Below are 23,230 nucleotides of genomic sequence, written 5' to 3' on the forward strand. Positions count from 1 at the left end.
CTGTCTGTCTGTCTGTCTGTCTGTCTGTGTCTAATGTCAGTCTGTTTGTCTGTCTATATGTTTTGTCTGTATCTATTTGTTTCTGTCTGTTTTTTCTATATAATGTCTCTGTCTGTCTGTCTTTTTGTCTGTCTCTATATAGTGTCTGACTGTCTGTTAATCTCTCTGTCTGTATTTTTGTCTGTCTATTTGTCTCTAATGTCTGACTGTCTCTCTTTTTGTGTCTGTCTATAATGTCTGTCTGTCAGTCACTCTGTCAGTCTGTCTATCTGTCTGTGTCTAATGTCTGTCTGTCTGTCTGTCTGTCTGTCTATATGTTTTGTCTGTATCTATTTGTTTCTGTCTGTTTTTTCTATATAATGTCTCTGTCTGTCTGTCTTTTTGTCTGTCTGTGTCTAATGTCAGTCTGTCTGTCTATATGTTTTGTCTGTATCTGTTTGTTTCTGTCAGTTTTTTCTATATAATGTCTCTGTCTGTCTGTCTTATCTGTTTGTCTGTCTCTATATAATGTCTATCTGTCTGTCTTTTTGTCTATCTGTCTCTAATGTCTGACCATCTCTCTGTCTGTCTTTTACTGTCTGTCAGTCTCTGTCTTTTTGTCTATCTGTCTGTCACTATATGTCAGACTGTCTGTCTCTATCTAATGGCTATCTGTCTATCTATTCCTTTATTTGTTTCTCTATGTCCATCTATCTTTGTTTCACTCTGTATAATTTCTCTCTGTCTGTCAGTCTTTTAGTCTGTCTCTATCTAATGTCTGTCTCTCTGTCTTCATGTCTATTTGTATAGACATGAAGATTATCTGTCAGTCTTTCTCTCTGTCTTTCTGTATGTTCATTTCTCTCTGTCTGTCTTTCTGTTTGTCTATCTGTCTGTATAGCTGTTTGTCTGTCCATTTGTCTGCCTATAGGGTTGGCCAAAATATACATATCAGCGAATACATTTTCTTTCAATGCTCTATTTTTAATACCCAAAATATTCTGTTTATAAACTTAAATGGAGAGATAGTTTCTTCTAAAACATTCTTTATGTCTGCAGCTCTTCATTTATTTTAATTAAATCAACTATTTAATTGTAAACTGATGTTCACTGTTCATTTTTTATAAATACAAATAGCATCTGTATCAAATCTGTATTTATAGATCAAGAATTCAGTCACATTGAAATGAGACCTTGCAATCAGAATCAAATAAAATCAGGACATATGAAGTGTTGGACATATATGAAGTGTTACTCTTATGTCTATCTATTTCTGTCTGTCTGTGAGGATTAATCGGTAATTAAAACATCAGCTGATATCAACAGATATAATGTGTTTTTCAGGGATAATGTGGGTTTAATATGCAAACAGCTCAGTGTATTCTCTTCATTACATTGCTCCAGGCAAAATGGGTGCATAAAGTTTGATGCACTTTTTAATTAAAGTCACACACTGTTCCTCATTTTACCATAAGCACTCTTGTGAAAGCTTTGATTTCTGCAATGGTGGCACCTCTATGTAAAATAAGGGGTGCAAGAGTTTGACAAGTGCTTTAATCTTTCTTTCATGCAGGTTTTCTGCATTTTCTTAAAATCTCTTACATTTAAAAAAACAAAATTTAGGCCTTAGAAAGTCCTAAATCCACTGAAATATTGTGTTGTAGGTCTTAAATAGTTTTAAACGGGTCTTAATTTTCCTATATCCATGTTCTGTAAAGCTATACCCAATTGGGCCAACACCCATCCAATCATTAACAATATATTTCAATAAAAGTTTAAAGAAATGTTCAACTATTACCTCTGTTTACTCATTAATATGGTTTAATTGTCTTCTTTGTGTTTTTTAAGGGTTTAACTTGGCTATTTAAAAAAAACTTAAGCATTTAGCCTCGTGTAAGTCTGAAATTTCATTCATTATGGTCTTAAAATGGTCTTTAAAAGGTCTTAAATTTCATTAACAAAATTTTAGGCCTTAAAATATTCTAAATCCACTGAAATATTGTGGTGTGGGTCTTAAATAATTTTAAACAGGTCTTTATTTTTCTTTTGTCCATGTAAAGCTATACCAAGATGGGCCAACACCCAGCCAATCACTAACAATATATTTCAATAAAAGTTTTAAGAAATGTTTATTTATTAACTATATTTACTTATTAATATCTTATTAATATGGTTTAATCTTCCCTGTTTTTTAAGGTTTTAACTTGGCTATTAAGAAAATCTTTGTGTAAGTCTGAAATTTTATTCATTATGGTCTTAAAATGGTCTTTAAAACTCTTAAATGTGACTTGATGAAACCCTGTCATGGTTATTGTAAAGTATCTGGGAATTAAGTAAAGATTAAAGATCTTGGTAGACCAGAGAGAAGAAATAAAGTTAGTCAGTCAATGCTATTTCTTTAATCTAAATTATAGTGTTTGAATCATTTAATGCTTCTCAATTTCTGAAATATACGCAATTAGCCTGCAACCATAAGCCTGTGTTATGTGCAGAGATTTCTCATTAGTTTCACTCGCCATAATGCCCTGCTGTCTGATTGTATGACATACAGTGCATCTGGAAAGTATTCATAGTGCTTCACTTTTTCCACATTTTTTATGTCACAGCCTTATTCCAAAATGGATTAAAATAAATTATTTGCTTAAAATTCTACACACAATACCGCATAATAACAATCTGAAAACAGATTTTTTAAAAATTGCTGCAAATTTATTAAAAATAAAAAACCTGAAAAATCACATGTACATAAGTATTCACAGTTTTTGCTCAATACTTTGTTGGTTTACCCTTGGCAGCAATTACAGCCTCAAGTCTTTTTGAATATGATGCCACAAGGTTGACACACCTTTCTTTGGAAATTTTTGCCCATTCCTCTTAGCAGTACCTCTCAAGCAGGGCCGGCGTGTCCATAGAGGCGACCTAGGCGGCCGCCTAGGGTGGCATAATAGTGAGGGCGGCAAGAGGAAGAGTCCTGGTGGTTCCAAACATCTTCCACTTCAGGATGATGGAGGCCACTGTGTTCATTGTAACTTTGAGAGCAACAGAAATTTTCTGTAACCTTCCCCAGCCTTGTGCCTCGAGACAATCCAGTCTCGGAGGTCTACAGACAATTCCTTTGTCTTCATGATTGGTTTGTACTTTGACATGCACTGTCAACCCTGAAATCTTATATAGACAGGTATATGCCTTTTCAAATCATGTACAATCAACTGAATTTACCACAGGTGAACTCCAATTAATCTCAAGAATGATCAGAATGTACCTGAGCTCAATTTAGAGCTTCAAGGCAAAGGCTGAGAATACTTCTGTACATGTGATTTTTCAGGTTTTTTATTTCACAAAATTTACTAAACTTTTTTTCACACTGTCATTATGGAGTTTTGTGTGTGAAATTTTGAGGAAATAAATGAATGTAATCCACTTTGGAATAAGGCTGTAACATAAAAATATGTGGAAAAGTGAAGCGCTATGAATACTTTCCAGATGCACTGTATAGTCAAAAAGAGATAATGCATTCTGACCAGTCATTATTATCATATTTGACTGTATACTTTCTCCCCCATTGTTAATTAAAAATAAGTAACTGTATAAACCTTTTCATGGAATGACATTGGGAGCATGCTCAGAACTTCTGGTTGGCAAGTTGATGAGAGTAGTTTGGGCAAAAATAGTTATTTGGACAGCTCTGAAAAAAAAAAATTGTAATCTGTTTTGCTTGCTTTTAATGTGCACATTTTAGATTAGATTATTGTCTATTATTAGATTATTATAGAACTTTATTGACATTACACATGTACAAGGCCACAAAATGCAGTTTAGGTCTAACCAGAAGTGCAATAGCAGCAAGTGCAGGATATAGGTGTAAGTTATAAAGTGTAATTATAGAAAACCTATGGTGATATTTACAGATGGATGTACTATGAACATTATATACAGGCTGTATTAGCTGTGAACAGAGATTTACAATGGATGAATATATTTACAGGTTGCTATTAATAACTAGAGGTATGCAGATATATATGAACATAATTACAAATGTATATGTACAGTGGGTATGTACAATTCAAGATGAGTTCAAGATGAGTGCGATGGATATGTGCAATTTTAATTGTGCAAATATGGAATAATAAATAATGCAGTGTTAATGGGGAGTGTAAGATATGAGTTACTGGGAGTGTAAGTTATTTCCAAGCAGTTGAGAAATACTGCAGTTATTATTAAAACGAAGTTTAAAGCATTCGCAATGGTGGCCTCCATGGAGAAGCAAAAAACATCTTTTGGCATTGGGGTGCATATGAGCACAAACTAACAGGTACAGCCTCTGGAAACCCACCTGTTGTACAAATAATGAGGAATGTATGTTCACAATGTTATGTTCACAAATATGAAGAATAGGGGCAGCGCAGTGGGTATCGCTGTCGCTTCACAGCAAAAAGGTCACTGGGTCGAGCCTAGGCTGGGTCGGTTGGCATTTCTGTGTGGAGTTTGCATGCTCTCACCATGTTCGGGTGGGTTTCCTCCGTGTGCACCGACTCCTCACAAGTCCAAAGATGTGCTATATGTGAATTGGATAAGCTAAAATTGCCCGTAGTGTATGTGTGTGAATGAGAGTGTATGGGTGTTTCCCAGTGATGGGTTGCAGCTGGAAGGGCGTCCGCTGTGTAAAACATATGCTGGATAAGTTGGCGGTTCATTCCGCTATGGCAAACCCCTGATTAACAAGCGACTAAGCTGAAAACAAAATGATGAATGAATATGACAAATAAAGACGCATACAAGATGAACACATGAGTCCAAGGTGAGATCCGTCGAGGTGTCCACATTAAAATCCATATACAAATGTGATTTTAAAGAAAACTAATCTTTAACTTTTCAACATCTGAAAAATAAAATATCAAAATATGGGTGAAATAATGTTGCCCTATAGGTGGCTCAGTAGTTAGCACTGTCGCCTCACAGCAAGAAGGTTACTGGTTTGAGTCCCAGTTGGTATTTCTGTGTGAAGTTTGCAAGTTCTCTCAGTGTTTACGTGGGTTTCCTTCAGTTTCTCCCACAGTCTACATGCGCTATAGGTGAATTGGATAAACAAAATTGACTGTGGTGTATGAGTTGTGCGTGTGTTAAGAGTGTTTCCTAGTACTGGGTTGCAGCTGGAAGGGCATCTGCTGTGTAAAACATATTCTGGAATAGTTGGTGGTTCGTTCCGCTGTGGCCACCTCTGATAAATAAGGGGAAGGAAAACTAAACCAAAGGAAAATTAATGTATGAATAATGTTGCTTGTTCTTTCAGTGTAATAAAACATAAAAAATAAGACCTGTCTAAAAATCAGACCTTTACTAAAATAATCAAACTAAATGTTATTCCTTTTTTATTACGGGAATATACACAATTACAGAAACGTTCAAGTATATAAAAATCCTCCACATTTTACTTATGCATACAAAATTAAACAGAATATTTCCTTCCTATGATGATTGAATATGGGTCTTTACAAATGTTATTCATCCATTTATTTTCTTTTCATCTTAGTCCCTTTATTAATCTAGGGTCGCCACAGTTGAATGAACCACCAACTTATCCAGCATATGTATTACGCAGCTGCAACCCATCACTGGGAAACACCCCAACACTCCCATTCACACTACAGACAATTTAGCTTACCCAATTCACCTATAGCACATGTCTTTGGACTTGTGGGGGAAACCGGAGCACCCAGAGAAAAACCACGTCAACACAGGGAGAACATGCAAACTTCACACAGAAATGCCAACTGACCCAGCTGAGGCTCGAGTCAGCGACCTTCTTGCTGTGAGGTGACAGCACTACCCACTGCACCACCACGCCGCCCACAAATGTTATTACATATTAAATTATTAAACTGTAATACTGACAATAAACCTATTTGTTTGACGGACAGTGGAAAAATATAAGTAAATACTTAAAATAGTGTTATGATTCTTGCGCTAAAATGATCTGACAAGGTATAAAAACTATTGCTACACTGAAATACTGTTTGTGTCTTCTTTAAATCATGGTAAACATGTAATTTTTAAAAATAAAATGAACATTTTTGTCTTTGACCCATACAATGTTAAATCAACAACTGTACCATTCAGCATAAACATAATAGCTAATGTGTTCTGTTCTAACAGATTTCTTAATTTCTGTCTGTTTTAGCTCTAGAGCTCAGCTGGAGGCCCCTGGCAGTCCGGGGTCCCATTGGCCCACTCCATAATCCTCTGATTAAACCATAATGCAGTTCATTACATGTGCGTTTCACGTTCATATTCGCGAGAGCAAAAAACGAGCCAAATGAATCAAACACCAAAGCCTACTATCAGAAATATATCCGTGCGCAAGAAAGCCGTAAAAATAAGTCAGCACAGAAATCTCGCTATAAGCTGTAGTTAAGTCTGTTCACCTCCCTGCACGAGCACTGACCAGACAGGAGCTGCTCCGGAGGAAGGAGAGCGGGGCTCGGAAGCGCTGCTGCTCGCGGTCACCTGTGGGAACGCAGCCGGCTTTAGGACCCAGCGTGCGCGATTTTTCCTCTCCAGCTGCTGCGGCGATGAGGGAAGATCGCGGGGAGAAACCCAAAATTCACAGTGTTAAATCCTCCACTGAATCATACTATCGGACGGAAACGAAAACAACAGGCAGAGACACTTCCCTTTGCATCTGGATGAATACGTCAAGTTCCGAGGCATAGAAAAGCAGTTTGGGGCCGCTAAGGTAAGGCGGCGCGATTCCATGCGATTAATAACAAAGGCGCTATACTGGCGAGCGAGGGGGCATTAAAGGGGGCATTGCACAACGCAATGGAGGGCGACAGTCAACTCTCTAAACTTTGCACTTGTACATGAGTGCATCAAAGTCCTAACATCTTGTCATGACGAGATGTAACTATCCGAAGCGGTTGCATGTTTTAATACAGTGCAAAGACAACATGCGGCAACATTTGAAAATATATGGATAACGTTGTGTCCTAAACTGACCGCACGCGATCGCAAGAGCCAATGTCATTACGTGCGTTAAGGCCTACGAAAGTGATGCATCGCGTATATGCGCGTGAATTCGCGATGCAATAAGTTTTGATATCTTTTGCATCCTCTCAACCTGCCCACTTCGTGTGCTCGCTCTGTCTCCCACCCTTGCGACATTACCTCAGCCATGCAGTGAAGCATGCACCGGTCAGACACCTCAGTTTGCACTGTTGCACGGCCTTTCTGTTGTCATTTCCTTTGCCAGTTCTTTTAATTGTGTTTTGAAACTAAGTTGTTAATGTTGCCCAAGCGGTGACGTTCATTTGCAGCCACCTCAGGCCTGTTTAAAACAGCTAATGGTGGCTGGAATTTGACACGAATCAACTCAAACTTTTCCGAATCTCTCAATAGGCCTTTTAACGTGCATAGCATTCGTGCTGAATCTGATTGACAGATGCATTCACATGCAGACAAGCAGTGCCCACCACGTTCGACTTGTTTGCGATATTTTAGCTTTTAATAATTCAATTAGCCCCATTGCAGTGACTGCATCTGTCTAATGCGATTGTCTCGCAGTCACAATTAACAGCCTGTGTTTTCACGGCAGCATCGGCGTTCAAGCCGCAAGAAGACGCGATGCTCAGCGCAGCCTATACGGGGTCAGTTTGCATTGGAGCAGTCATCACAAAAATAGGTCATCGCTCACAAATGTTAAAATGCACATTTGTTTACGTTGATGCATTTCGGTGGGAGCAACCCTAATTTGGGACGACTGTGATGTTGTATATTGTCCGATGATTGTGCTTGATAATGCCGTGTCATCTGAATTTAAAGCGGATATAAAAGCCTATTTATATTTATATATACGCTATTCATCAAACGCACGAGCGTCCCGTAACTATACATAATTATATGCTTTATTAGTAGTCATTCAATCATAATGCCAAGGTCTGGCGCCTCTCCGGTGCCAAAATGCTTTCAAATGGCAGCTTGGTAACTTTACGAGTCAATGTGTAGTCTTGTGCTACTCAGTAAAGAGTTCATCTGAAGAAATGCCTTTGAGATAGACGGTGACACTGATTTGGTGTTGAGATATTAAAAAATGCTGAACAATCGTCTTGAGTTCAGGTTAAACTAAAAAAGTTATACTACAAACATGTAAATAAATGAATATTTTCAGGCTATATCATATCAAAAAGATGCCTCAACCTGTTGGATGTTATTGTTTTGTTTAATATATAGGCTACATGAGGTCAAAGGAACGTAGTGCAGAAGATTCAAGATGTTTGTACAATTTTCTTAATTTGTTATGCACAATAACATTCACAAAATATTTAAATCATTTTAAAAAATTAATAATCCAGTTTTATAAAAATCAGCTGGGATGTAATAACAAGTGTTTGCTTGAATCACACTGTCTGGCTTACTGTGTCTGAGGCTGAAAAGTATAGGGTGCTTGTTAAATTCAAGATCAAAGAAGCCAGCAAATGGCTACTGGACAGCTGATGGAGCTGATTTAGCTATCATCATGCTCATTGTCTTGTCTTGATACAAGGAAGATAACCTTAGATTGTTTGTGACTTGCTGCTGGAAAAGTGACTGATTAATTTAAGGTAAGCATGACAGGAGAAAGAACTCTTAATTTGGCCTAATTTTAATGACAGTCTTTTGAGAGTATACACTTGCATCATAATCTCTTTATAGATGTGTTTTGGTTAAAGGGAAAGCAGAAATGATCTTGCTTTTATACATATTTATTATTTATTTTAAAAAACATAATTAGAAATAAATCTTGAATTCCCAATGAATGTTAAACTAGATTGACATTGCAGGTCATTTTACGAAGCTGAAAAAAATCCATTTCAGATGATATGTCAAGGTGGAACTGTTGTCTGGTATTTCGCTTGAAATACTGAAACACAACATTTGACAGTTTGTTTTTATAATAGGCAACTCAATTTAGCCTTCAAATGAGGGAAAACGCTCAGCTACTCAATAGATGCACAGGTGTTGCAGGAGAAACAACAATAACATTTTCTCAACAGCATCTGAAGAGTAACCTAGTAACAATCCGGTGCATGTTCTGAAACATACAACTGAAGCTCCAGAGATATTTAGCAACAGCTGCCTGTCACCTGACAAATAATGTAAAGGTGAAGGTCAGTGGTGGGCTTTTGAGAACATGGTTAAATCCACCTGTTTAAATGATTTTTAATTAGACATGCTTTATGTTAATCTAAAACATATTTGGCAAAATCACGTTGTTTCATTGCATTTTAAAGATCTAGCAATATGCAGCATGTTTTACCAAAGAAAAGGCTCCACATATATAACGAGAATGTGCATGATTAAAGGTTAGAAATGTAAATAAAAACATCTCGGCCCATTCTGCAGTGTTGGATTTTGATGTGCATCTATTCTAGGCGATCGTTTCCTGGGTGTCCCGTAGTGGACATCAGTCTCGTGGCTCTATTGAAGGAGTTCGAGACCCAGCAGGCTTTTTACTAATTCCGCTGCAATGTTTGTCTCAACTCTTTTTCGTGCCGGCCCACGTGTGCGAATTTGAAGGCGAGATTATACAAACGTGCACGTGCTGCTCGGCGACCCTCGCGTGTCGCGTCCCGGAGCAACGGTTTAATTGAGAGCGAGGGTGTATTTTCACTTTGTTACCCGGGTAGGGTTTGCAGTTTAGCGCACCGTTGCGATCCCCTTTCCCCTTGAGCGGCTGGATTCTCGCGGTGCATGCTGGGACCTGCAGTCCTCGCTCCTCCCTTCTCAGGGCGAACGCGGTCAGGGCGTGGATGTCGAAGCACTACAACTCCCACACGAGCTCGGCTCCATCTGCCCCTCTCTCTCTCTCCCACCAGACCAGAGACAGAGAGATACGGTACGAACCCCCCCGGACTTTCAGAACCGAAAATCGTCGAGATTAGTGAACTGCGAGCGACAAGATCGGAAGACCGGATTAAAGCCGCTATCTTCATGCGCAAACATCTTCCAAATGTCGGTCAAACGGGTTGGTGCACGTTTGTACAATCTGACATCGTTATTTGGCTTGCTAATTGCCTTTTGGAATTATTCGGGGCTGTATAGACGGAGGACTCGGTTCTGGGGCTGTGGCATGTCATAACAGTTTGATTGTTGGAGCTGCTCCGCTATAGAAACATTTCGAGGCAGAGTAATGCAGAGCGAGTTGGTAGAGGGGAGACTTCGCTGCGCAGGGATCTGAAAATCGCTCCTTCAGTTTCGTACACCTTGCTCCGTACGAAATAACGCTCTCCCCGCGTGTCACGCAGCACAAGTGACGGTCATAATAAGGAGCGTACGGAAAACTCGGCGACCTTATTAGTTTCCAAACACTCCTCGGGGGCAGTGTGGAGAGAGAGACAGCCAAAGTACGATGTTTCTTCGCGAAGGAGATCTCATCCAACCTTAAATGTGCGCGTGACATTTCTCTACGCGTGTGTTTTGTGTCGACTTCTCATTCAGACGTCATAGCTCGGCTCGCGCTTCGCGAAAAACCAACGGTCACTTTATAGTTTTTGTCAGTACGAACGCGTCGGTTAACGTTAGTTTGACCACATCGCGGAACCGTGTAGGCTCTCAGTTCTTTTCCTGTGATATAAAATGTCGCTTAATCCCCGCTCGCGGGACCTACGTTTTATTGTTTTTGTGTTTTGAACATCGGCGATATTTATCACTGACTCCCATTTCAGCACGCCAGGCGTTTCGTGTCACCTGAGAGTCTCTTGCATTGTGTGAGACGGTTTTTCGGTAGCCCTGGCTTGGTTGGAGGAACAAACATTTTGGTCTGTTTTAGGACGATGCACTGTCCTAATATTAGGAGACGTGACATCGGCTGGTCATCGACTGCTTTCCTGCATCATCCTTTGTGCATATTTTAGCACCGGGCTGCGGAGCCCCGACGGACTGACCGGGAGACCGCGAGTATGCTGAGCTCCAGTCTAGAGAGAAGAGACGATGCTTATTTCCTCGTCTCCGTGTATATCATTGCGCTGGTTACCCCATTCAAAAGAAGCAGAGCTGGAGAAAAACACGGGCTCCCACTGATCCTGCCTTTTCAATAATTGAGATGCCTCAAGATGAGAAATGTCTCAAGGAAAATTATCGGTTCTATCTTTAGCAGCGGATAATCACGCATATAACACCTCATAAACTTTCCAATCATCAGGCCTATTCGGCTCGATTTATGTCAGACAGGTACTTTAAGTGTGTCGACATCAGTTAGATCTCATTTTAAGTCAGAAAAATAAGGAATTGATGTTTTAAAACGGCTGTCACCTGTATTGACAACGTGGTGCTGCTGCGCTCACCTGAATTCTGATGCGAAGCAGAGTTTACTGTGTTTACTGTCTGCAAGTAAGATCGGGGGGTTTAGGATTGGTTGATTGTGATGGCTGTGTTGATTAGGATCTGGCCTTATTCATATGCATATGTTTAAAAATTAACATGATCTCCAAAGATAAATCGTAATAATGTCGTCTTGAATGCAACAAGGTGCAACTTTATTCTGAGTTCAAAACGTTTGAATGAAATGAGCCATTTCTATAGTGAGTTTAAAACATTGCATTGCTAATACTATATTCTAATATGTTTTATTTATTGTACACAAGTAATTATGATTTAAATATATTATTTTGAATTCCATCTACTATTCCAGTCTTTAAACTTATTTAACAATCCTTATTCACTAATCATGCATGGCTGAAAAGGTTACGTATATTAGTTTGTCAAAATGTCTCTGAACCCTGCATATTGATTTGATTCAGAGTTTTGCAAAAGCAATTGAAATTAGATTAAATTACAGCTTGACCACCTCATTATAAGTAAACATTTTAGTAATGCATTCTCTGTGACTTGACATGAGATGCTTGCGTCGCCTTTATCTTATGCCTGTGAAGCATCTGTGTTAGACACAGCATCACATTAATGGTTGCTCTGCTTTTTCTGCACTCTTGATGTTGTCTTGATCTACTGCAGTTTGTCCCACTGAGGTAATGAGGCAGTAAAACCGGCATCAACTTTTTGCATCCTTTATCTTCAACCTCTGGCATTTGTGGCCTGATGTGCACTAGAGTCATTCCCCTTTATAGTGCTGTTTGATGAGTATTGGGTGCTCTGCTTCTTTAAAAGGGGGTGAATTAAAGTAGCCGACTTTGACCACGCCGTTGTCAAATTCAATGTGGGTTAAGTGAATGCTGTTGCAGTAAAAACTGTCTCTTCAGCCGAGGTTTTCGCGTGTCTTTGTTTTCTCCAAGTTTTAGTTCTGCCTCGCATACACAAAATTGACTTGCTCACAAACACGGAGAGTGTCATTGGTCAAACTTGGCGTTTTCACAGTTTTGTCTCTCTTCCAGTAGATGACAGCATGCTTTCACAAACGTGTAATTAAAAATGTAAATTGCTGGAATACGGAGCAGGAGATCATTGTGTTTTTAAAACAAATATGTTATTTAAATCTGAACGCAGTAATTGTTATATCTATTCCAACTCAAGCCGTGGTCTGAAGGATATTGTGACATCTTGACTAAGGAAACCTCTGTTACTCACAGGAAGTTTCCAGCCTCTCATATCACTGCCTGTAACAAGAGAAATGATGTTGTGGCCTCATGGTTAGAGTGTCAGTTTTGTCAGATTACAGGGAAAGAGATGTAAAGCATGCAGATGTTCTCTTTGATCATGATTAAAGCTCATCTATGTCCATCTTTTGTTAAGTAATTTAACTAAAAATGTTTTATATTACTCAAAATAATTGTTCATGAAAGTAATTTGCATGCCACACGTAATTCTGCGCTACTAATAGGGATTATCAATGTCAGGTGAATGTATAACCAACTTAACTTGTTTTAATGAATGTGCTAACAGCAGGACTTCAGTTCCTCTTCGTACAAACGCCTCTTTGCGACGTGTAATGTAGGCAGCAATCTATATTTTACATTTGATTTAGTTAATGAGGTCTGAGCTGACCTTGCCTGAACACAACACAATATTTATCTTCTGCAATTAGTTATTGGTATATTAAAGAACAAATAATGAAGTCAATTAGTGAAACATCAACTTCTAGATTAATTGTTTTCCTCTGTTTAAAATATAAATGATCTTTTAGCAAATAAATATATATTTTAACAGCATAATTAACAGTTTGAAATGGGTCAGACTATGTTAATAATTATGCTGTTAAAATATAATAGTAGATTGAGTAAATTTTTTTTTAGTTTAAAATTATGTAATGCTTTATGCTCCAAATTTATCGTCATTTAAATTAATTCCATGTACTTGTTTGCAACATTTCTTTTAAAGCTGATTTTTATCTATTTTTACTACAGACCTGCACACTAGCCAGAGGAGAATCCCCTAAAAAGTCACTTGTCCACACACACCGAGTAATGTGTTGAGAAAAGGCCTATGCAGGTAACAAATATTTTATTGTTATTGGCCCCTCTGACTCTTTCATGATTTTTTAACCTTCCCCCTAAGTGAAACTGACCTGCCTTATTTCCTGCTTAGGTGGATCCCTCACCAATGAATGTAGGGGATGGAGGGACGGTGAGCAGAGAGAGCAGTGCCCCTACCCAGGTGTCTGAGAGCATGGTTGGGAATCCACAGCAGACACTGCCTCTTGAACTTAGAGGTGACGTACCTCAGAGTCAGCAGAATAAGCTGAGGGTGACCACAGACTGCAAAACGCCCGACGTCTGCTCAGAAGCCAGCAATTCAAATCATTGCCCACAATTCTCCCCCTCTCAGCCTCACAGCAATGTGTTCAGCACTGATCCCGTGAACACACCACTACCTGATCGGATTGAGGTTTCCAAAGGCAAGATTGATGGGGCTGGCATCTTCTCCACTCACCAGTGGCCTTGTGGTAAAAAGGTCACCACAGAGGACCCTGTGAACTCTGTTCACTCTAATATAAACCCAAACAAGAAGACTAACGCACCAGCTCCCACCCAGCCTGTGATAAGTGTTCCTTTAGGTTTCCAGTGCTCCACACTGTTTAAACCTGGCCAGCCTGTTGCTTTCCTTCCCCCTTCCAATTTTTCTTCTCCTCTTTGTAAGATCACATTGCCACCTGGGTTAGGTCAGATAGCTGCCCTGAGAGAAGCCACTGCTAGCCAGTTTCAAAAGGACTGCCCTGCACAAAGCTCTTGTTCTAGCACTACACCTATGCTCAAAACATACCCATATCACTTTTCTGTGGGGAGAGGACCTAGTGCTGAGAAAAAGCATCCGTCTTCAGGATCCAAAGTCAGGTGTGACTCTTTGTCTAAGGGCTTTCAGGCTAGAGTTGAGCATAAAGGCCCAATGTCTTCAGTAGCAGCTCCAGCTTTAGCCCTTCCAGTACAGCAAGCTACGCAGGGCTCGGCTCCACCAACCCGTTATACCATCTCTCCCACTGCTGCCATCTGCTGCAGCCCAGCTCTGGCGAATATTACGACTCAAAGCCGGTTACTTAGCCTTGTAGAAAAAGGCTCGACATTCAGAAGTGCAGAAAAGACTTCGTTGGCATATCTGAAACCAAAAACTCTGTCCACTCCACAGGAGCTCAGTGTTTCCTGCCCTGTTGAACCAAGGGATGTGCCGCTTGATCTGTCTGCAAAGTCCAAGCGACAAAAAAGCATTAAAGACACTCAGAACAACCCATCAGTGGCCACTGAACATCATTCTGCTGAGGCTCATCAGAAAAATATTACTGGTTCAAAAAAGATTCATTCTGCTTCTTTTCATGGGTCATCCAGTACATATGACACTCAGAGAAATGGTGCAACCCAGAAGTCATCTTCAAAACTAGCTAATCACCATGCACTAGAACCCAACGCATCTTGGGTGAAAAGCTCATCTTCTGGTTCCTTGAATAATCTCCCTGGTACATATGTAGGTGTGGCAAGTCCCATTCTAGCATCTACTTTGCGTAGCAAAGATGGAAAAGCTGCTGCTTTTGTAGAGGACCTTCAGACATTTGCCAAACAGGAAACTATCTCTATCATTGACCAAGGAGAGCAGCCAGTCTGTAGAGAAAGGAAAGCTCCATTTGCTGTTAAAGGTCCCCAGCATAATAAGAGTGGAAAGCTTTCAACAGGTACTCAACAAGGTTTTTTATCCACCCAATTATGTGCTACAGTAAATTCACAGCCCCACCGAAAGTCTGTTGGTGGAAAAGGAGGCACCTTGTTTACACCTCCAGTTAAATCCTTATGGCAGCCACCTTGTGTTCATTCCCAAGGAGCATCCTTGCAGAAGAAGCCAAGTCAGACTCAAGCCCCAAAGACTAAGAGCACACTCGGTTGTGAGAGAGCCCTTTTCCATAACTCCCATTTAAGCCCAACTAAAGTAGAGGATGAAAAGTGGGAGAAGGCCAAATCCCCCCTGTCCAACCTGGAGTCGATAGTGAAGCAGAAAACTCTTGAGACCACTGCTCTTACTGGTGAGAACTACTGTAATCTGTCTTCGGTGGGGTCCAAGAGGCCTGAGGTAGTCAGCATCCAGAACAGGTGTCAGGAATCCACGTTGCAACAGACCCTCACAGCTGGTTCTCCCCCGTTCAGGACCATAGAAGGACAAGTCATTAAGTCGGACAAAACCTCTCCACAAACAGACTCCACAGCAGCTCTAAACAGACCAGAAATCACAACCGTTCCTGTGGCCAAGGATAAGGGACGGGAGAAACAGACAAAACAGACAGAAAATCTATCATCTGATAGTAGACAAAAAATTAAATCTAGTACCCCAAGTAAAAGAAGTGCGCCCAGTATTAAAGTAGAATGGAAAGAAAGGAAATTGGTGCAACAGTTAGAGGATGAGACTGAAAAAGAGAAGACATCAGAGAAGAAGCTTTCTTCTCATGTTAAAGTAGAAGGGATAGCCTTATCCCTCCTTCAGAGCAACATTGTAGAAGCAGAAGGAGAAGCAAAAATAAATGGAGCCAAAGAGGAGATACCTTCCAAAGGAAAAGTATCCATCATGAAACAAAAGAACCTGAAAAAGCACGCCAAGGAGAAAACACCTTCTGAAGTGCAAAAAAAGACAGTACGTAAGAAACAAAAAGATAAAGACAGTCCATCAGTCAATCAAGGCCTCACTCATAAAAAGGTAAGTTGTACTTACATTAGTGTGTACTTTTTTATTATGGTGTGTGTAATAAGCCATGACTGACAATAATTCAGTCTAATGGTGTGAGTGTGACCAAAATCAGGAATCATAGCATGAGTAATTTTATGTCACAAGAAATCCTACTGAACATTCAGGCAAAAGATCATATGATCATGTGATAATGTCTGTATTTATCATCCAGTCAATTGCATACTTGTAAGATGAGAGGTACTTTATTTCTTTTGAGTATTTTCTCATTTCATGAAGTTATAAATGGAAAATATACAAAAGGTGTAAATAAAACAGCTAGAAATGTAATGAACATTTGAGCTAAAAACAAAAAAGTCAAGAAGTAGAGCTGATTACAAACGGTTTGTTCAGATTAGGGTTGTCACGATACTGGAATTAGGTACCAATCGGTACTGAAGTTTTAAAAACGTCCATTTCCCGCTAACATTTGAACATAACTGTGCACATTCTTGAACCACGCTGATTAGCCATTGTGTTCACATGCTCAACAGAAATGACTGTGATTTGGCTGTTAAGGTAATCAGTTTGCTTAACTTGCCACTATTTACTGAGTGTAACCACAAATACAAGGACACTTGAGCATTTCAAAGTCCCGTCGATCAGCTGGTTTGTCTATAAGCTGACATACGAGCAATCCGCTGATGAATTGTGGCTTTAAAACGCTCCGGTGTCCTTGTATCTGTGGTTACACTCAGTAAACAGCTGTGAGTTCGGTGAACTGATAACCTTCACGGCCAATCACAGTCATTTCTGTTGATCACGTGAACACACTGGCAAATCAGCACTGTTTAAGAACGTGCTCAATAGCGCACAAATGTTAGCAGGAAATGGACGTTTCAACATTTTTTTTTATCGATTGGTACCGAATTCCAGTAACGTGCAACCCTAGTTCAGATCATATGATTGAATGAGCCACATTTAAATATTCTGTATCATCATGCCTCATTCCCCGTGCAGCTTAATGTCAAGAAGTGTAAAGCAGAGATGCTCAAACCAGGGCATGCTGTCCAACGTTGGCCCCTGAAGAACATTTCTTGGGCCTGCCATGCCATATTTAAAAATAAATTGGAAATATAATGCAGCATTTAATTTTGGCCACGGTTCTCTGTCATGTTTGGTTTGACTCTTTATAGTAAGTTTTGGCACTTCTACTTTAAAGGACTGTTGTGGGTTATTAATAAGTTTAAATTGATAGTATCTATTACCACAGATATTCTTTTTGATTTCTCTGTCAGTTTGGTCTTATAGTGGATGAGTCTCCTTAGAAATGGAAAGCTCTTAGTTTTGGTAATATTCTAATTTAATTAATTCTTTGTAATTTTAGCATATCATCTGTCTAAATTGTGCCCTTTTATTGCTGGAGGAGTTATTCTTGTTGTGAGTTGCCATGTCATTTCTGTGGGTGTTTTTTTTCTTCAGTTTTTCCTGTGGATGCTTACAAGTGATCAGAGTTTACTAAGGAGTTTTATACTAGTTTAATTTTAGCTAGTCACTAGTTTAAGTCATGTAGCTGTACTTGTACTGCTTTGAAGATTGTATTTTTGAAAGCATTGCATTTCTAAAGATGACTGACTTTATATTATATTTTTAGTTATTGTATGTAGGTATGGGACAATAACCGGTTTCAAGGTTTACCGTGGTTTGCAAAAGTCAATTAAAACCGTAAAAAATATTTTGTTATACTGTTTCTAAGGTATATGTAAAGGTTTTTTTAAAGTATTTTTTTATGTGTTGAAAGGAAATCTGTGTTTTTAAAGCTAATGAAGATAGTTGAAGTCAACGGTTTATTTTAATTATGTAGCCAGACATGTTTACTGTTCCAAAATATTATAAATGCTTTCTAAAATGTAATATTTTGTGTTAAATGGTGTAAAAAAGTTTTTGTTTTTTACTGAGAAATTTTAAAAGAAATAATTTTAAAGCAGTAATCATAATACCGTGAAACTGTGATATTTTTATGCAAGGTTATCATACCGTCAGAAACTTATACCGGCCCATGCCTAATTGTATGTAGGTAGGTTTAGATGGGTATGTAGGTTTAGATATTTTAATATATACCAGCGGTCTATTGCACAGCAGAAATATTGACTGTATTTTGCGATGCGGAACTGTGCTCGTTTTTGCAATTGTTTTAGTAATTTCGATTCAGTTGCATATGGGAGAAATGACTTGGAATAATAAATGTCATAAAATGGTCAAACTATTCGCTCTACAAACAAGTATATTCATGACTACACATAAAAATGAGAAGAATATAATAAGAAAATACCAGTTTGCAACATCAAGCAGCAGAATGTGCTGTTTTTAACGTATAAGCATCAATGAAAGTGAATGAGTCCAGAAGTCTCCAGCCAAATAGATTCCAATGGCTGCTCTTGCAAGTACGTCAAGAATAAGGTCAACATACTACCACTATTGTGGCACTACCACAAATACACTACAAGTGGAAGCAAAAATTTCTTTAAAGCACTAATAATATTAATATTATTATATAAATAATGGTACAACCCTGCATTGCACCGAAATGAAATTCTGGGCTGAAACAAAAAAAATCTGCATGCACTGGGCTGGAAACGAAACAGAATTCTTTGAAATAACAGGGTGTGTGCAGGGTCTTGAAAAGTTTTAAAAGTTGATAAATCAATTCTGCGAAAATTAAAGCCCTTAAATGGTATTAAAAAGTCTTTATCACGTTTTTACGAGGTCTTAAATTTTGTTCAAGTGTTGTCCAAAGTGTTTGACTCCAAAAAAAAATTTATTTCCTCCTAATATTAACAACGGCATGCTCGATCCATGCGATTGGTTCAGGCCAAAGCTCCTCCGTCCAGGATATGTCACGTAATTAGCGACAAACGCAGAAAGGTGATGTGCCGATCTCCACATGTAGCGAAACCATACATTGAAAGAGACGGCAAAATGGGAAAATATAAGTTTGCGTACTCCTGGTTAGAGAAAGGTGGTTGAAAACAACAATGTAATTTATTCTTTCAAGTGTTGTTTCTTCCGAGCTTATCTGAGTTCTGTTTCATGGTTGTGCTCCATTGATTTATTTAACTACAACTGTTTATTAACAACTGTTTTTTAACAACTGCTTATAAAGTTAAAGGTTTGATACTGATTAGAACTGAGAAGTGGTGATGAGATCTTAAAAAGGGGAAGTCTTAAAAAGGTATTGAGATTACCTTTAGGATTGCTGCATATACCCTGAATAATTATTATTTTATTAAATAATATAATTTTGTACAACTTTAAATTTAACTGAATAATTACACGTCTTAAAAAACATAAGCCAATAAAATCATACAATTTTATTGACAGTGAATGAGTTGGAAGGCACTACTTTACCAGTGTTGCCATGACAGCACAGTAGCATTACTACAAGCAGCAGTAACAAGTATACTATATAGAAATGTCCTCTCTGCATGTTATTTTAGCAGACTGGTTTTCTGGTGAGCATGTGTTCATGCATAGATAAGTATATGTGTACATGATTGGAATATAAGCTATTTTGAACTTTGATCTCGGTGTTAGATTTAAAAACTAGTTGATAGTGCGCTGCACTGCTCTGCTCTGCCATTGAAATTAATGGGTTTTATTGTGCTTTACACATCCGGTGTGAAATCCAGTTCACATTGCAAATTGACTCGAGGTGCGTCCGAAATTGCATACTTATGCACGATTCTTCACCATTTTGTTGTATTAATAGTGTAAGTAGTGCGTTCACATTGAAAACTTTAAAAATAATAAGTGCACTTTAATTACCCGGATGATGCACTCATTCAGACGCTAAAATGAATTGTGGACTGTTGGACACTTCACGCACTCAACAGACGCAGTGTTGCTCACGTAGAGGAAGGAGCGGAGCTATCGGGCGCACATGTTGGATTACTTTATTTATTTTGGATTATGAAAGCAAAATTCTCCTACGAGAGTGATTATAGCGCCTCTTGATGGTGAATGAAGTTATACTCAAGGCAGGTATTATTTGGTAGTTTGGTCATTTATTTCAATAATTTGGCAACCGTCGGTCAAACATAATCAGGGAAACGGTTTGAATTTCTGCTTGGTAAAAAACAGTGTTTCATTTGGAAAGACACTACATTCATATACTATGCTGTTGAGTGTATAAGTGCATAAGTATATGGTGCATAGTGTATAGTGTGCCATTTGGGCAGCTTATGGCTTAAGCCAGTGGTTCTCAATTCCAGTCCTTGGGCCCCCCTGCTCTGCACATTTTGTATGTCATTATTGCTTAACACACCTTAATCAGATCATCAGCTCGTTAAGACAGATCCATGAACTTATCTTTGTGCGTCAAATAAGGGACACATAAAAAATGTGCAGGGCAGGAGGCCCGAGGACCGGAATTGAGAACCACTGCCTTAAGGAAATTCTGCTGATTTTTATTATTATTTCAATTAATCTTTATTTCAATAGCGCTTTTACAATGTAGATTGTGTCAAAGCAGCTTAACAGAAGATTGTAGTAAATTGAAAATGTGTGAGTCCAGTTTTCAGACTTTAAGTTTAGTTCAGTTCAGTGTGGGTTAATTTTCACTGCTGAGAGTCCAAACACTGAATACCAAATCCATCAATGCGCATTTGTCTTTAGACAATTTCCAGAGGCCAAAATTTGGTACGTCAGTAGAACAACCAATATATAGTTTCACCAGTTTTAATTTATATACCTTTCCTGAAAAAAGAATTAAATGCGGTGCTTTGCAATTTTAAGATTGACTCAGTTGTTGATGTTTTATTAATTTTATTAAGCACCAATTTGACAGTAAATTCATAAAACACATATTCCAGAAAGTGTTTTAATGGGAAACAAAATTACTGAAATTACTGAGATATAATGGTTCATATCGGGTTCTAAAGTGAAAGTAATGTCACCTCACAGCAAGAAGGTCGCTGGTTCGAGTCCCAGCTGGATCAATTGGCATCTCTGTATGGAGTTTGCATGTTTTCCCCGTGTTGGCGTGGGTTTTCTCCAGGTGCTCCGGTTTCCCTTACAGTCCAAAGACATACGCTATAGGTGAATTGAATAAACTAAATTGGCGTAGTGGTGTTTCCCAGTAGTGGGTTGCAGCTGGAAGGGCATCTGCTACATAAAACATATGCTGGAATAGTTGGTGATTTATTCCGCTGGGGTGACCGCTGATAAAAAAGGAATTAAGCTGAAGGAAAATGAATGAAACTAAAAGTGATTTATGTTGAAGCTAGTGCTGTGCAATTAATCGGAAATTCGGTTTCGATCTCGATTTTTGGCTTCTAACGATTATGAAAAAGCATTAATCGAGATAAACGATTATTGCATCATATACCGTCCCCTTTCTAGGTCTACACACTTGTCTGCAAAGCTCAGTTCCATGTGAAAATGACTAAAAGCATGTACTGTAATGTAACTTTTGCAGTCCGGGATGCGCATCATTCACTGATGTACATTCGAATCATTCATGTTTTTAAAAACACGAAAGAGCGCATGCTGTTGTGTGTGCGCACTCTCAGCCTCAGAGACGAGTAGAGCACACACATCTAAAGCCAGAGTGCAGTGTTTAGTGATTATTCATATTAACCCTCATTTGTGTAATAAACAAACAATTTGAGAATCAAAAGACACGTAAAAAAGAAACCATTCATCAAAACCATACTGCTCTTAAAATGACAGCACGCAATATTCCTGCTGCCGACTGTTTCTATTAATATTTAAATATAAAAAGGAGGCTAAAATTAAAAGTTTTTTCTTACATTGAAGATGCATAAAGCAGTTTGTTTAATAATTTTATTCTATTGTATTTATTTCCCTTTCCTTATCTATAGGGAGGAAAGTAACTGTATATATACAGTTGAAGTAATTAGCCCTGAAGTAATTATTAGCAACCCTTTCCCCCCAATTTCTGTTAAATGGAAAGATTTATTTTCAACCCATTTTTAAACATAACAGATTTAATAACTCATTTCTAATAGCTGATTTCTTTTATCTTTGCTATGATGACAGTACATAATATTTTACTAGATATTTTTTTTCACGATACTAGTTTTCAACTTAAAGTGACATTCAGAGGCTTAATTAGTGTAATTAGGCAAGTAATTGTATAACAGTAGTTTCTTCTGCAGACAATCAAAACTATATATTGCTTAAGGGGGCTAATAATATTGAGCTATTAAAATAGGTTTCAAAATATTAAAAACTGCTTTTATTCTAGCCAAAATAAAAAAAATAAGCCTTCTCCAGAAAAATAAATATATAAAGGAAATAGTGTAAAAAATTGCTCTGTTAAACATCATTTGGGAAATATTTCTAAAAAAAACAATTCACAGGAGGGCGAATAATTTAGACTTTAACTGATAATCGTTTTGAATAATCGTGATTACAATTATGATCAAAATAATCATGATTATGATTATGATTTTTCCCATAATCGAGCAGCCCTAGTAGAAGCCATTTACTTCTGTGAACATGGTAAATGATATTGGGATAAAAATAAAAAGGAAAGAACACCTTTTAGAATCAGGGTATTATTTTTGACCACATTGCCTTCCATGGAGTATTATTTAAAAAAAATGTAACCAGTATTTAGAGCTACACAATGTGGCTACATCTGTGTAAATTCTGGAGGGAAATTTAAATAGTTCGTGTGAGATTATTTTGGAAGTAGCCTAGTGACGTGCGTTCTGCTGTGCAAATGAGCTGCGTGAGTCCTCGGTGTGAGAGATGATGGCATTACGACGACGAGCCGTTGATGGCTTAATAGACAATTAGGTTTTCCTGTGAAATTACTGCTTTACTTAAATAGCCATTTATCTGAATTACAAATATTGAAAGACAAACTGTTCTGTTATGATTTTGTTCAACACATGTTGTATTTCAGCAGAAGAAAGATGTGTTGCCTGGAGTGGGAAAAAGTGTACTGAAAGATGGAACAGGCCCAGGCCCCAAAGCAGGGGGAAAGACTCGCAAAGGGAAAAGCTGTCCGGCTAATGTGGAGCACACCGACTCAAACAAAATAGGTACTGAGCCAGTAATAGATCATCCAAAAAGGACATGTTGGTCATCATTTACTCACCCTCATGTCGGTCCAAACCTATCTTCTATGTTAAAAATATATATATTCATGCAGGTCTTT

The 23,230-nt window shown here is 38.4% G+C and overlaps 1 protein-coding gene across 5 annotated transcripts in view; it reads left to right on the plus strand.

Annotated features, from left to right (window-relative positions):
* The first annotated feature begins 6,565 nt into the window (after nucleotides 1-6,565).
* Nucleotides 6,566-23,230, plus strand: part of bcorl1 (BCL6 corepressor-like 1) — a 38,569-nt gene continuing 21,904 nt past the window's right edge. For 2 of the 5 annotated variants that reach the window (XM_056472151.1, XM_056472155.1), the window contains exons 1-4: nucleotides 9,804-9,979; nucleotides 13,311-13,395; nucleotides 13,492-16,074; nucleotides 22,976-23,114. In XM_056472151.1, coding sequence (XP_056328126.1) covers nucleotides 13,390-13,395; nucleotides 13,492-16,074; nucleotides 22,976-23,114 — 2,728 coding nt within the window. In that variant the 5' untranslated portion in view covers nucleotides 9,804-9,979; nucleotides 13,311-13,389. Of the gene's footprint in view, nucleotides 6,713-9,775; nucleotides 9,980-13,310; nucleotides 13,396-13,491; nucleotides 16,075-22,975; nucleotides 23,115-23,230 lie in introns of those variants that run through there. The other 3 variants (XM_056472152.1, XM_056472153.1, XM_056472154.1) reach the window with 3 other exon arrangements.

This window comes from Danio aesculapii, chromosome 14 (genome assembly GCF_903798145.1).
Source record: "Danio aesculapii chromosome 14, fDanAes4.1, whole genome shotgun sequence".
NCBI classification, from domain to species: domain Eukaryota; kingdom Metazoa; phylum Chordata; class Actinopteri; order Cypriniformes; family Danionidae; genus Danio; species Danio aesculapii.